This window comes from Alligator sinensis, unplaced genomic scaffold (assembly GCF_000455745.1).
Source record: "Alligator sinensis unplaced genomic scaffold, ASM45574v1 scaffold76_1, whole genome shotgun sequence".
Lineage (NCBI taxonomy): Eukaryota > Metazoa > Chordata > Crocodylia > Alligatoridae > Alligator > Alligator sinensis.
In genome coordinates, this window is record NW_005841865.1 from 2,210,464 (window position 1) to 2,225,411 (window position 14,948).

General features: G+C 42.9%; 2 protein-coding genes across 7 annotated transcripts in view; both read right to left on the reverse strand.

Annotated features, from left to right (window-relative positions):
- PABPC1L (poly(A) binding protein cytoplasmic 1 like) overlaps nucleotides 1–3,358 on the reverse strand; it is a 27,687-nt gene extending 24,329 nt beyond the window's left edge. Inside the window, exon 1 of one of the 5 annotated variants that reach the window (XM_006016668.2) lies at nucleotides 3,155–3,253. The gene's annotated coding sequence lies outside the window, so the exon portion shown is untranslated. The other 4 variants (XM_006016669.3, XM_006016670.2, XM_025191397.1 and 1 more) reach the window with 4 other exon arrangements.
- A 4,346-nt stretch (nucleotides 3,359–7,704) lies between these two features.
- Nucleotides 7,705–14,948, reverse strand: part of YWHAB (tyrosine 3-monooxygenase/tryptophan 5-monooxygenase activation protein beta) — a 12,501-nt gene continuing 5,257 nt past the window's right edge. The window contains exons 3-7 of one of the 2 annotated variants that reach the window (XM_006016672.3): nucleotides 13,602–13,725; nucleotides 12,254–12,417; nucleotides 10,145–10,240; nucleotides 9,540–9,633; nucleotides 7,705–8,103 (exon numbers count right to left, since the gene is read on the reverse strand). In XM_006016672.3, the coding sequence (XP_006016734.2) occupies nucleotides 9,577–9,633; nucleotides 10,145–10,240; nucleotides 12,254–12,417; nucleotides 13,602–13,725 (441 nt within the window). In that variant the 3' untranslated portion in view covers nucleotides 7,705–8,103; nucleotides 9,540–9,576. Of the gene's footprint in view, nucleotides 9,634–10,144; nucleotides 10,241–12,253; nucleotides 12,418–13,601; nucleotides 13,726–14,948 lie in introns of both variants that reach the window. The other variant, XM_006016671.3, reaches the window with a different exon arrangement.

Sequence of the window (14,948 nt, forward strand, 5' to 3'; positions counted from 1 at the left end):
GGATTTTAATCCCTCAAACAATTCACCGTACCCTTGCTTTTCAGAGAGAAAGGCAAATCCAAGGACAATGTAGGGTATTTTGCTGCAAGAGAAAACCCCCACAAGGAAATCACCACTCTCAAGATGACATCACAACCTCCAATATCCTTAATATCAATTTGTTGCAAATTAACAAAATTCAAGGTTGTTACTGCCCCTGTTAAACTAGGTCATCAGGAATCCACTCATTTTGCCATGGGTGGAGGACACAGGATGGAGATCTGCAGTGCAGAAGTTTGAGATGAGCAACCTCGTGAGAGAAAGTTAAAGGGTTGGGCAGGAATAAGGTTAAGTAGCAGGGCTCAGTCAAAACGTTAGCTGCTTCACCCAAGGACACAAAGATTCTGGCAAATGTCACACTCCCCGTGTCTCCCCACTTCTGCAAGATGGAGATGATTAAGATAACACTTCTCTACCCGAGAGGGCCCAACAATGAAGATGCTAGAAAAGCATACTACTTTCACCACATTTGAGCAATCCCAATCAGCACTTCATATCTAAGGATTAACCTACAGACCTGCCATGTACCATTTAAACAGCAGCAGCAAAGGAAATGAGGGTCATCAGGGAGAACAAGGAAAACAGACTTAAACAAACACTGCAGGAAAGAACTGCTAGTAATTGTTACTGTGGGACCACAATGCCAGTGGAGATTATCAGCTGCAAACATCATGTCATTTCCAGTATGCCACATCTACATTAACCACAAAACACCAGAACCTGAGGTTTCAGAAGTAAGCCTAGCACTAATCCTAGCAGATCCTTCTTGGTAGCAGGCCTGGCCCCTGGCATTCACTTCTGAGAAAAGTACTAGTATAGCCATTTCTAGAATGGACTGCAAAAGGCAGCACTTCCAAACCAGTTAAATCCTAGTTTCTTATCTGGCTGCTAAGACTCGGGAAACGGGAGGAAAGATGTTTGGTCCCCCTTGTTAACATGACTTCTATATCTTCTCATAGCATCAAGGAGCCCCAGTCACTGGCCAGGACCTCACTGTGGCAGGTGCTGTACAAATAAAAAATAAAAAGGGCCTCTGCTGCACAATCCAGGTTTTAATTTTAAAATCTCATTTTAAATCTTACAAAGCCACCAGATAATACAGTGATGGTTCCAAATCAGTGCTCAAAATAAACCAATACACAGTACAGCAGGTGGCTGATATTCTTTAAATATTTTCTAAAATACACATACCAGCTTGGAGTCAGAGCCAAATGCTGAACTTGGGGGGGGGGGGTCCAAACTACTTCCATCTCCTTGGCTGAGATCCTAACTTCTCAAGTGACTGAGATGCATCTCCCCAAGGGTCCTATACAAATACTCCCAGCCCCACAACTGAAGGATCAGGAATGAGTCACATCCTACAGCCAAAGGGTGAACTGCTGTTTTGGGAGTGAAGGAAGGGGAATAATGGAGAGGATAGAGAAATTGCATTACAGAAGCCTAATAAATGGAACTCTCATTCATAAACTTGACCAAACACTACAGAATTTAAGTTGACCAAAGGGTATTTATAAAAAAAAAAAAATCTTTAAGTTCTGCCAACAGCCATACTTAGGCCAATGTCAGAGGTTTCTTTTTGTAGAAAACTAAAAACTTAATGGAAATGCAATCACTAAAAAAACTACATTGGGAGGTGACTAGAAAGTCAGAGAGAAGAATCAGACAAGCAAAAGTTCTGGATTCATACTAGCTCTAGTCTCCATTTATAGCCCAACCCTTGGCTGCTACAGATATCTGGACTTCTCTCAGATTTGACCTATCCACTGACACATCACAAACCTCCTGTCCTTTTTCTCAAGTCAAGTCAGCCTACAAGAAGCAAGTTGTAAATATAAATCTAACAGGGAGGACAAAGGGTTTTCTCCAACATTTCTCTAGGTTCTTTGATGTAGGAATCTCAATACACTCAACAGAAGCACAAATTAATCTCACGGCCCTCCTTTCTAGTAGGCAAGTTCTAGCATCCTCGCCTGGCAGGGAACGGGAAAGGATTTGCCCACAGCCACAGACTGACTCACTGGCAGAGCTGGAAACACCACCAGGAAGTCCCAGTTCTCAGTGCACTGGGCCACATCCCCTCGCCCAGGAAGGAACACCTAGAATAAGTCACACTCTCCATAAAGATTATCATCAGAAGTAGTGAGTCAGGCAGGGAAGAATTCAAAGCCTCATTAACAACTCTGGAGCGTTTCCAGTGGCATAAGGAATTGGGCAGAGCACAGCAGAAAGGAAAGGTAGTGTGTGGCAATAAAAGCCTAACCCCTCCTTCCAGGGATCTAGGATAAGTTGGTCATCTCCACAGGTCGTTCCACATCTGTCGCAGGACTGGGGCTTCCACAGCCGGCTTGCATACACTGTACTCTCAACATCTGGTTCTCCCATTAGTCACTCCGACACTCCTGCAGAAGGCTTGCATTGCAGTCGCATTGCTTCCTAGCATGGGTAGCTAAGACTATATACAATTAGACAGCCCGCATTTTGAGGTCAGGCATTTCTACCACCTGCAGGCATGCTCAGGCTTCCTGCACTTTGATATACGGCCCCATTTCCTTCAGCACCTCCCTTTTTCTAGGGAGGCTGCGGCAGCTTTTCACAGCTGTTGCCCATCTGCAAAGAATCTACTTCCCCCTTTCAGTCCGTGAATGCCTCCCAATCTACTTGCTTTAGTATTTTCAAGCCTTATTGACGGTTGCTTTCAAAAGGTCTTAGGATTTGAGCGAACCTCCCTAGGCCCCCTGCGATGCACACCCACCGCCAGGCTCGGCAGAGCCGCCTCGAGCCGCCCGCGTGCCCTCAAACCGCACCGGTCCCCCGCACCCCAAGGACGGAAACCCAAGGAACTGCCCCCGCATCTCAAACAAGAGGTGGCCGACCTGGGGCACGATGGCACTGGCAGCCTGTTGGCGGCACCGGCAGCCTGTTGGCGGCACCCGGCAGACTGGGGAGGGAGCCGAGCGGAAAGCGGAGTGGGGAGGGAGCACGGGAGAGACAACGGGAAGCAGCACCGGGGACGGGCAGGCGAAGGGGGAGGGGGCGGAGCGGCAGCGGGGAGGGCTGCCAGAAGCCCGGCCCCTTCCCGGGGCAGAGCCATCCCCGGGATCCCCCGGACACTCACGCGCAGCAGCAGCTCCTGCTCGGGCGGCCGCGGGCACCGCTCTCAGGGTGGGGAGGCTGCGGGCCCCGCCCCGCCCCGCCCCGGCCCGCGCCGCAGCTGCAGGGCGGGCGGGAGCGCCGCTCCGTGCACTGCGCTCGGGGGGGTGGAAATCCGCGAGGGTGGTGCTACACGAGGGGGTCTCTGCCCCTGCAGACCGCATCTACAGGCGTGGGGAGCAGCAGGGATAAAGGTTTAAAAAAAAATCCCACAAAGGCGGGTAGGAAAATAGAGCGGGTCTTGGTGAGACCAGGGCAAGGCAGGGCAGGGTAGGGCTGGTTAGAAGGGAGCCGGTGCTTGCAGCTCCCTCCGTTGAGTGGGGAAGTAGCAGGGAGGCAGCGCTTCTGCATCTGATTTAAGTGACTTGGTGTAAATGGCGTACATGACAAGTGTATGATAGGAGTGTAGTGTGCTGCTCAATAGTCTGACTCAGTTGCCCATTACTATGCAATAAACCCTGGTTTGCTAAACCCGCGTGTTGGTTTTATGTCCAACAGAATCATATTGGGCAAGCACCATGAGAATGCCCTGGATGACCACCCCGCCTCGGGCAGGGAGCACTCCCGTGCCTGTACAGGAAGAGAGGTGTATGTCCAGTACCGAGACTATGCTCTTCAACAAGAAGCCTTCTCCGTGTGCTGTTTCTTCAGAAGGTGAAACGAGGCCCCAGTCCACCGCTAGGGCTCCTACCGGCTTGCAGCACATGAAGACAAGTAAAACAGAAGATCCTGCTCTATGCCTCCGATTTTGGAAAAATCTCACAAGGAAAATACATGACAAAGACTGTTCAGAAAGCTGTGGCATTCACCATTGCAGCAGCACCAGGCCAATAACTGCCTAATATGGTGCTAGCAAGAAGTACCTTGCTTCTTTGAGCACACAAGCTTCTTTAGGTAATGTGGTAATCTTTTATTAGACCACTACACCATTGGAAAACTTGTTCTTTGCAAGCTTTCGGGTACAAACATCCTTAACAACTTTTTAATATCTGTTTTGTACAGAGATCCAGTAAACCTTCCCAGAAGAGTTGCGGTATATTAAAGTCAATGAGCCAATTCTGTCCCCCTGAGAAGTGTAACTTTTTCAGATGCAGTTTTATGCAAGTACTTTTTTCTTAAAGTGGAAAGCTGTGAGGCAGTGGTGCTGCATTTCAACCTAAATGTGGTTTCCTTGCAGAGGATTTTAACTAAAACCTATTTTTCAATAAAATATAGCAATGCAAGTCCAGCAGTTAGGAAGACAGTCACAACTCTCAATGCATACACCTCATCACTAAGTCTGTACAACCTCAGCTCCTTACCAAACTCTTTTCAACCCGTTCCTCAGTCACAATGAACATGACCATTCCTCAACCCATCACCCGTTTTATCCACATTCTTTTTCCTCGGGCAACTGCATAATAAACACTTAACACTGTTTTCATCTATAAACCGTTCAATGTGAAGGTGAGTTCACAATCCATACTATATTTTATTGTGATAGCAAGAAATTGGGTGTGTAGTTTAATATATTTTGTAATTGAAGAGTTTGCTGCAAAGCTGAGGAATTTGTCTGGGTGTTTGCAGGACAGCACATGAGCTAAGGGTGAGGTGGGTATGGCAGTGACTTCCCTACAGTTCTGGGAAGTTGCTAGTTACTGCATGAAACAGAAATACAGCTGACTGCTTGGAGGTGTATTTCACAGCTCTGTAGAGGATGCTTGAAATGGCTGTACCTTGACACAGATTCTCCTCCCACAGCAATGCTGTTTCTGCTCTCCCACATTTCAATGGGGGCGTGAGTGAAGGTGACAAGGAGGGGGAGAGGCATAAGAGAAGGCAGACTAGCATTAGCCCTTTCTTACATTTTCCACTCAAGTGGATCTGTTGAATCTCACCAAGCAAGGTAATTCCTATGCAGGGAGCTTGAAATACAAGACCTGCTGTGGAACTCCCCCAGCACAAACTATGGGGTTTAAGCCTCTCTTGCCAGCCAGCACCCAAGAGCTGAGGTTTCAGACTGCTCGGAGTGCTGTAGTAGAAGATGAGGAGCAGCAGGGCACAGGTAGCCAGCCTTCTGTCACAGTTAACCTGTGTACAGCATTTCCCTTTACAAGCAAGCCACAGCTGACCCACTGGCTTGAGAAATCAAGGAAACTATTCTCCTGTTCTCTCTTTTTCACACCATCTTCAGTGTATTCCCCACCACCTCTGCTGGCCAGCCTGACTCTGAAGTTCCCCACAAGCAACAAGGAAGTGAGTCAAGCACCATCAGAAAACAGCAACAGATAGCCAAACATGACAGTGCTATTCCCTTGTTTAAGAGTCACCTAAATACGATAAATAGGGGTGAGAGGTAGGAATGCTCTAATGGAGTCTGGGATCTGCAGAGGTTCAAGGAAGTGGCAAAATACCAGGAACTCTCTGAAGCCATGCTTGAATCCCAACTGCTTGGGTTTTTAGGTAGAAAAACTAGAGCAGTTGAATAGTTAGGAAGCATGTTCATTTGTATGACAAGTAAATGTTAAAATGGGGACTTTTTCCCAAAGTGGGAAAAGGATCAAGCAGCAGAAAATCTCTAAAGATTAAGTTGCTATTGTACTGCACAACTTTGTAAAAGTTAGAATAGTAATAATTTTGCTAGAAAGGAAGTTAGCAACATCTCTCAGTTCTTTTTTAATTCCTCAGGTATTTCCCCAGATATCAGATTAATCCTTTCCAAGCTAGAATAGGTAGGACTACTTTTTGGCCCCAACTAACCTGTTTGTAGCATGTAAAATGACACACACACAACACACAAATCTGTTATAATTCACGACTCAAAGCACCAGGTTTTCTGGAAGTGTCACCCAGTGCTACAAGTGCTTTTGCGTGTTCACTTTTCATGAATCACTTCTTGCACATCCTTTTGAGAAGTAGGGTGTGGACAAGTTAACATGTATGCAAATGATAATGCACAAAGTACAAACTGGTAGGCAGCCAGAGGCCCAGTTGAGGCCATTTTGAAAGCTGGCCCTACATTTTTAAGTATTACACTCTTAGCCAAATAGGAGAGGTGCATAGGCCTGGTTGGATGGGATGGTTCTCCCTGCAGCCTGCCAAGTTGACAGCTTCTTAAATGAAAATGAAGGCTTTCAAATGTTATTTCCAGACTCTGGATAGATTTCCCCTCCTCACCACAGACTGCCTCATGGACATGCACACAGGGGAACCTCAGTCATTGAAACTTACTTCTAAAAATGAGAATAGTTGGCAAACATTTCTAAAATGCTTACTGATCACACCACAGATGTATATACAGTAGGCTGGAGATAAGAGATCCTTGTTAAGGTGCACCTTTGCAATCCAGAGTCTTTATTCCTATGAAAGAATAAGTTGCAATGCACAGGCATTAGCCACCTGATCAAAATTGTCTGAAACAAGGGATTCGACATCATACATATGTACTGGTCACAGTACAAGATCAGCTGCCTCATAGTAGTTTTACTGCAGAAAGTACTATTTGGGAAAATTAAGCACTACACAAGAATTTTGTCAGAACAGCTCTGCTGAGAAACTAAATACAAATGACCACTAATCTGGCATCATATTTGTTTATAACCCTGCCACTAACCAACCCTCTCTCCTGTTCCTCCCCCCGCCCAAACTATTAAGAGCTGTAATTTTACCCTGTTCCTAGAGAGAGAAATATTTGTTGAATTTTACTAACAGATTTACAGGTGCACATTGTGCTCTCAGTAACTCCTACACAAGGAGCATTGCAAGCCAGGTAGGAACTCACTAGGGGCATTTATACACATACATTTTTGTGCCGGGACACACTGGAGATCTGGTGCATCGAAGCAGACTTGATTAACTGAGTCTGCTCTGAACACGAGCTGACACACACTGTACTGCATGGCATGCAGTTGTGCAAGTGGCAAAATGTGCATCAGTGTGCAGAAAATAGTAGTGGTGCACTTTTGAAATAAAACACCCCTGATGCATTTTAGTTAAAGTGCATCGCCACCATTTTCTCAGCTCATTTTGCCACTTACAGAACTGTATGTGCCGCAGCACCGGGTGCTTTTAAAAGCACCCAGCACTGCGGCGCAAGCATGTGTACAAATGCTGTAGGACTCCAAGCATTGATCTTTTGTATATCAGCCATCAGCAGAAAGCACTGCAACAGACCTGGTTCACATACTGTGCATTCAACCATTACCATACTCAATGACTCATAGCAAGTTAAAAAGAAAGTATTTATAGTTCTATTTCTTTCTCCTCAGCCCTGCAATGAAATTAGATTTATACACATGACCCCAAATAGAATGGACATGAAGGAACAGAATCAGTGTCCTCTACTACAAAATGAGCGTTGTAGTAGAGTTTAAGTATTGTTACAGAAAAAGATTGTTATTAATAAAATTAAATATTAGTACTACTTAATACCGTGAGTTAACAAGTTACACAATCCAAATGCAGAATAAGGAGGTGGTGTTTCTTCACTATGACTTCCTTTTGCCACTAGTCTGGCAAAGATAACAGACCACAAGGAACTGATAAAATTTTTTTTATTATTCACTTTTGAATTCTTTTACACTTTCCTGATTATTTTGTGTAAGGTGAAACTAGAACTGTTTAAAAGACATACACAAATCTAGTACATCAATAACCAGATATTTCTTTTTGCTATACTATTCTCACAACCACATGTGCACTAGGCAATATAACCGTCACAGAAGCAAACTTTAGGCAGAATACTGGTCAGTAAAAACAAAGCGAAAGAGCTACCAGATATACAGACAGGCTCGGTTCCACATTCACTACTGCATTTATCAAGCGCCAAGTATTAACTGCACGATTTGTTCAGCTAGTAGAGGGGAGTTTTAAAATCAGTGCATGAAATTCTCTCTTCAGCAGATAGATGGGCAGACAAACAGATGGATTCTATAACTAAGTGGAATGTTAAGGTAAAAGGATGATACTGCGAGACTGATAAGTGACTATTCCTAATCTTTTCCACTGCATTATTCATGCAACTCTTATGAGGTCTTATTTAATAGGACATGTTTGGGAATATAACTATATGAAAACATTTGGAGTTCAAATATTACAAGTTAATAACAAGCATTATAAATGTGTAAGGTCTGCATTCCAGTAAGAAATAATGGGAAGTCTTGAATATTTTATAATATCAGGATCTGGCTCACCTAGAAAGTGGCAGACAGTAAGAGCTGAAGACTACAGCAGCACTGGCAGCTCTCAAACATCTCACTAATAGACCTGTCCATTAACATACTTTAGTCTCTCCTATCTCTCTGATGTCACCCATAATCGAAAAACAATAGAATATGTAGAAATCCGTATTTTTTTAAGTGAAGTTTAAGCATGTAGAAATCCGTATTTATTTAAGTGAAGTTTAAGCAGGTGAAAAGTGAGGACAAACAGAGATCAGTGGGAGGAAGATTTCTAAAGTATCGACTCAAAAGATGGCAGAGTGGAATATTTAGAAATTTTTCTAGATAAAGTTCAGAATGGGACTACCCAAAGGGACTTCAATTCTCCGAAGAGAAAAGTAATGCAAAGATTGCATTTCACTTAACTGTATTATTCAAATTAATATGGCCATTCATAAAATTGAATCTCTCTCTCTTCCAATTCCATGGTAGTGAACTGAGAAATCTCACTACAAAAGAATAATCTACATTGTAAATAGGTAAATTATTGCTCTAGGAAGGGGCTTAGTAATGCATGTTGTCTGAGCACTAAACAGTTGTTCAAACCCCAGTTATCTGCCAGTGTAGAATTTGGAAATCAAGGTGTTCTACTCCCTCCTCCTCCAAAAATCAAAGCCCCAGAAAAAGTAAGGTTTACTTAAAGTGAGCTATTGACTGAAAGCGGTGCCTCAAACTTGGTTAAAAATATCTAGAGAGTGTGCCTGTTAAACTAATTCGTAGCAGTGTTGCTGAACTGGAATGCCATACAATGGATTGTTTTCCTTCCATGCCCCAGTGTCACAATATAATCTCTATAACTTTCTGTACAACTTTACAACAGAATTGTACTTCGACTATTTTGGTGCCAGATTAAGTTTCCAGAGTTACATAATTAAATGTCTACTTTTCTACCAGTAAGAGTTTTGTAAAGTCAACTGCAATCACAAAACCCATAATCACAGTGTTCAGTTAAAAATATAAACACGGTAATCATAACTGCAAATGTTCATTATAGGAAAGTTCAGAATGCCATTGTATAACTGGTCTTCATTTTAAAACACACAAAACACCAACCGTTTTTACCCCACAGACAGTTTTTGCTACGTTGAGGTTGTGAAAGTCGATGTACTATTCTTTTTGCTTGTCGCACAAAGGGATATATGTGTAGGATACAGAGTGACATTGAACATATAGTGAAGCATGACAGCCATTAGTTCTCTCCCTCCCCAGCGTCCCCTTCATCTCCCTGGTTTTCTGACGTCCATAGCTGTAAGAAAATACAAACATGTTTATGCTGAAAGCATGCGGTTAATTACAATTGTCAGAAGAGGGGAGATGGCATAATTAACTGTAGTTGTGCTATTTTCTTAATTAAAGAGCAAAACATGATTGAGCTTACTACTAAAGCTGCAGAATAATGAACTAAACAGAAAGTTGGATGGTAGATTAATAAAACCAGCAAAGCTTGCAGACAGCACACACTGGAGGAAAGTTAGCTGTTGGGAAGCTGATGATGAAGTGCACTTTTCAATGACAATTTACTGCAGAAAGGCTCAATTGCACTAGTTAACAATCATCCTTTGATTTAACATGCAAAGCAAATGGCTCTCAAATGGGTCCAGTTACATCCAGTTGGTGCAGTTACCCAAGAAGAGATGGTTTGTAGAGCAGAGAAAAGGACTCTACAAAACCTCTGATGCCAAATCCTACTTAGTGGAGTCAGACAGTCTACAAAAACAACAGTGCAAAATATAGTAGTTTACCCTAATGATACTTACAGTAAGGTTGTCCCTAAGTAGTTGCATGATCAGAGTGCTGTCTTTGTAAGACTCTTCATTCAGTGTGTCCAGCTCAGCTATCGCTTCATCAAATGCCTAGAACATGCAAGACAATTCAACATACAACATCTGATTTTTTAATTCTGCGCTCATCTGAATTAAGTTTGGTTTGAATCTTAATTTTTCCCCCCCATACTACATTTGAAGGTTCAGCAACGTAAGAAAAAATTCAAGCCAGGCTACAACAAAGTGAAGGACAGTCTATTATCAAACTGGAAAAATACCATTTCATGATAGGAGTCAAGTGTAAATCCCTACATACTCTAAATTTTCCAGGCTGAAGCGGAGCACAAGTGGCAGGTGTGCTCGCTTCCATATCTAGTGCTTCAAATGGCTCAAGGGCAAACTAGTCAATGGATTAAAGAGGGCATGCTTAGACATTTCCCAGAGTGCCTTCACTAAAAAGAAGATCTCAATGGTTTAAGAGTCATGAAAAGGGGGAGAGAGAGAAAAATCAGGCTGAAAAACTGGAGAGATTCTCAGAGTTGTTTTTGATTTAACATGCAGGAAATAAAACAAGGAAACAGGAAACGAGGGATGTTTACAGATGTGCTCCAGGAAGGGGGGGGGAAGCATTCATTAGCGCAACGCTAATTAAAAGCGCCTGAAGAATCATGTGGATCAGCATCCCAGCGCTGAAAAATGGTGGCAGGTTGCTTTGAACTAAAGCTCATTCAACGAGCTTTAAAGCACCCCGCCGCCATTTTTCAGCACGGGTAAGCTGACATGTGACATCGGAGGCTACTGGATCACGGTAGTTACTACACTCCAGCAGACCCAATTAATTGAGTCTGCTCTGATGTGCTGGAATTACAGCACACTAGAGCAACCTCCCTGCATGTGTCTAGGACCCCAAGGTATTTTACAGCAGAGGAAACAGCATTTTCCACTAAGGACCAATTAATATAGCAACTCTCCCCATCGACCTGTATGCAGATTTGAGAGCTGCCATGAATTTGATCTTTTGTTTCTACTTGGATATGAAACACAGATGTAGCTGTATTTCCAAACCCAATTTAGGTTCCTTTAATTAAAAAAGAAAGGCACAACTAGAAGTAGCCAGTGCAGAACAAGAAAAAAATATTTCTTAATACAAACAGCATTAGGATGCTATAGAAGTGCATTGTAAATACATGCCCTCATTCTTAATGCTATCATTATTCAAATGGTTACCTGACTGTTTTTCCTTAGAAGCAAACAGAGACTATTTAAAAGATACTAGATGAATCCTCTCACTTCTAAGGAAGAGTCAAATTTCATTTTAAGGAGAAGAACAAACCAACCCTCATTCCCTCGTGATCTCTTTGATTGGGATGAACCATTTGATAGCTTAATAATACAGCCAATCATTCTCAAACTGTCTTGGGTTTCTAAACAGAAAGAATTGAATAATGCAGGTCATGCCTGAAGTTTTTTTGGTAAAGTATTATTGGTGATGCTACAACAAAAACTTGCTCTATGCTCACCTCAATGTGGTGTTGTAAGCTTTTTTTTTTTTTTAAATTAATCTATATAGAAATACCAGATTAATGCATATGCTATTTAAGTTTCTTATATAAGCACATTTGGTAAGAACCCTAAAACAGGTGAAGGAAGCAACTTGTCTTATTCCTCAGAAGCTCAACTTTAACAGTCAGCGGTACACCTACACACGCGTTAATGCACTTTTCCTAATGTGCATTAAATTTAGTACCTCCGATGTGAGGTACTAAATAAATGCACATTAGGCTGCCCTAACGTGCAGTACTGAAAGCACGTTTAAGTGAAGCTTAATGCACAGTAGCCTATTTTACTGCGCATTAGTGTACTTGAAGTTTTTTACATGCTTTAATGCACAGTAAAATAGGCTACTGCACATTAAAGCGCACATGTAGACATGCCCACTAACTGTTCTGATTCTGCTAACTTACATGAAGCCACAGACAGATCTTAAAAGGATGCAAGCATCTCTGAAAGAAGGTATTAATTCTCAGACTAAGCCATGTTAGTTACCATACACCTTGACCCCATTCCTCTGTCAAATCTTGATAAGATGAAGAGTGTGCTTACCGTTTTTGCTAAACTACAGGCTTTTTCAGGAGAATTGAGTATCTCATAGTAAAAGACAGAGAAATTAAGAGCCAAACCAAGTCGAATGGGATGTGTTGGCTGCATCTCTTTCTTGCTAATTTCAAATGCTTCCTGGTAAGCCTGCTGAGAATTTGCAACTGTTGCTGGGAAAAAAAAGTGATCACAGTAACATTAATACATAGTAAACCACTGCGTTCTGTAATATTGATTTGTGTCTAAAGCAAGGACTAGTAATTAACTTCCAGACCTAGGCACTGCAAGTGGAGCTTCTGACATAGATAACAATAAATATTTGGTTGTTTTTTAAATATGTATATGGAGGATTTCCCTCAATACTTTTAACGGTAAGAAACTTACCAGTAACTGAATTACTAATGCAGAAGTATTTTCAACTAAACACTTCTTGTAGAGCTTAAAGTTTTGTTTAGGAGTACTCTTAAGATTTAAAATGCAACAATTTATACAAAAATAAAAGCCAATGGAAACAGCTGTTTTACTGCCATTGAAGAGTACCCAAACTGCAAAGTCATTAAAAACCTACCAAGTTGGATGTACAAGAAATAGTTTTGTAAGGTGAAAACTAAAGGTAAGGCCTGGGGTTGGAACACCCTAATAAGTCAGTAATGCTCCTGAGAAGGAAGGGCACATCCAAGAGGCAATCCCCTGTCATTCACTTCCTCCATCAGAGGTTGAGTATAGAGGAAACAAGAACACCATCTTCTCCAGGTTGATGGGTCACACAATAAGCTCCAAAAGAACAGCCCAGTTCTATGTCAGTGATCTACTAGCAATGTCCATCTGATGTCTTCCGAGCAGAATTCAAGCTGACAATTTTAATAGAACGTTTCTAACTGTTAAAGGACCTGCTTATTTGGGAACCCAACTTTGCTATGGGATACATGTGAAGTCAGTAGTGGCACCTGAGCTAGGTGCCCTGGTTTAAACAAGAAGTAGGCTCTGGCAGGGCACTTTACATGAGGTGGGCTCTTGACTCCGGGATGATGCATTCCCGTCCTTTTCCATCAGAACTTAGGTTTGTTAAACTTCCAGGCATACTACAAAGTAGTTTTTGTATGAGAAGTAGGGACAGCAGTGCAGTTGGTTGGATATTGTTTAGACACTGGGGGGTTTTGGCATACTTATTTATTTATTTTAATAAAAGCAGCCAGCCAATATTTTTCAATATTGAAGGAAAATGTTGAAAACTGAAATAAGTACTCCTTACTGAGAAGACACAAACACTTCTCATACTTTATTTCTTATCCTGTTTTCATTCTGATCTGCTAGTTTTATGCACTTTTAAACACAAGAATTTATTTCCACTTACTTTGCTTACTGTCCCCAGATGCCACCTCTGAAAGATATCTGTAGTAATCACCTTTCATTTTCAAATAGAAAACCTTGCTTTCCGGCTGTGTGGCATTGACAATAAGATACTTATCAAGCAGTTCCTGAAAAAAAAAATTGCAGAATTACTGTTTTTGTCATAAAAGTTCCAGCTGTAGTAGAAACATAACTTTTACTACTATTAGAAGTATATATTTTTAACATGCTAACGCAACTAGCTGGACATCTCGTGGGAAGAGCACTCAACCAAATCTGAACAGTTGCAAAGCTTCCTCACGTGCGTGGATGAACTCTGACTCAAGAAGTCTACAGGCCAATGAGAAGTAAAGCGCTACTCAACCTGGTACTGGCAACTGGGGATGACCTAATCAGCGACCTAACAATCGAAGGGAAACTGGGTGACAGCGACCACAAGCTGATCACCTTCACCATCCGCCGAAAAGCTGGCAAGTCAGTCAGCAATACAGAGGTTCTCGACTTCAGGAGGGCTGACTTTGACAAGCTCAGGAGGTCTGTCAGTGAGGCCCTAAGGGACCACGACCCCAAAGGGAGGGGAGTCCAGAAAGAGTGGTTGCTCCTCAAGGGAGTGATCCTAGATGCACAAGCTAAGGCTATTCTGTCTCAGAGGAAAGGCAGCAAAACGGCACAGCAGCCCCCTTGGCTCAACAAGGAACTAGCGGACCTCCTGCATCCAATAAGAAAGACTTACAAAGGATGGAGGATGGATCTACCTCCAAGGAATAATATTCCGCACTGGTCCAGACCCGCAGGGAGTAAACCAGGAAAGCCAAGGCTGCGATGGAACTCCAACTGGCTACAAGAATTAAGGTCAATAAAAAGTCCTTTTTTAGATATGTGGGGAAACAGGAAAAGCAAGGGCAACATTGGACCTCTGCTAAACCAGAAGGGACAACTGATGACTGACGCCCAGAAAAAAGGCAACTTACCAAATGGGTACTTTGCGCCAGTCTTTCACAAGTCCCATGGTACGCCCCTGCCCATTACGGGACAGGGACGCCTGGGTGAGGGCGATTCCTTGCCCTCCATTAACGCTGACCTCGTGAAGGAACACCTGGAGTGGCTGGACACCTTCAAGTCAGTCGGCCTTGACAATTTACACCCCAGAGTACTCAAGGAGCTGGCCAGCATCATAGCTCAGCCCCTGGCAAGGATCTTCGAGAGCTCCTGACACTCTGGTGAAGTGCCTGATGATTGGAAGAAGGCCAATGTGGTGCCTATCTTCAAGAAAGGGAGGAAAGTGGATCCGGCAAACTACAGGCCCATCAGCCTGACTTCTATTCTGGGGAAGGTCTTAGAAAAGATTATG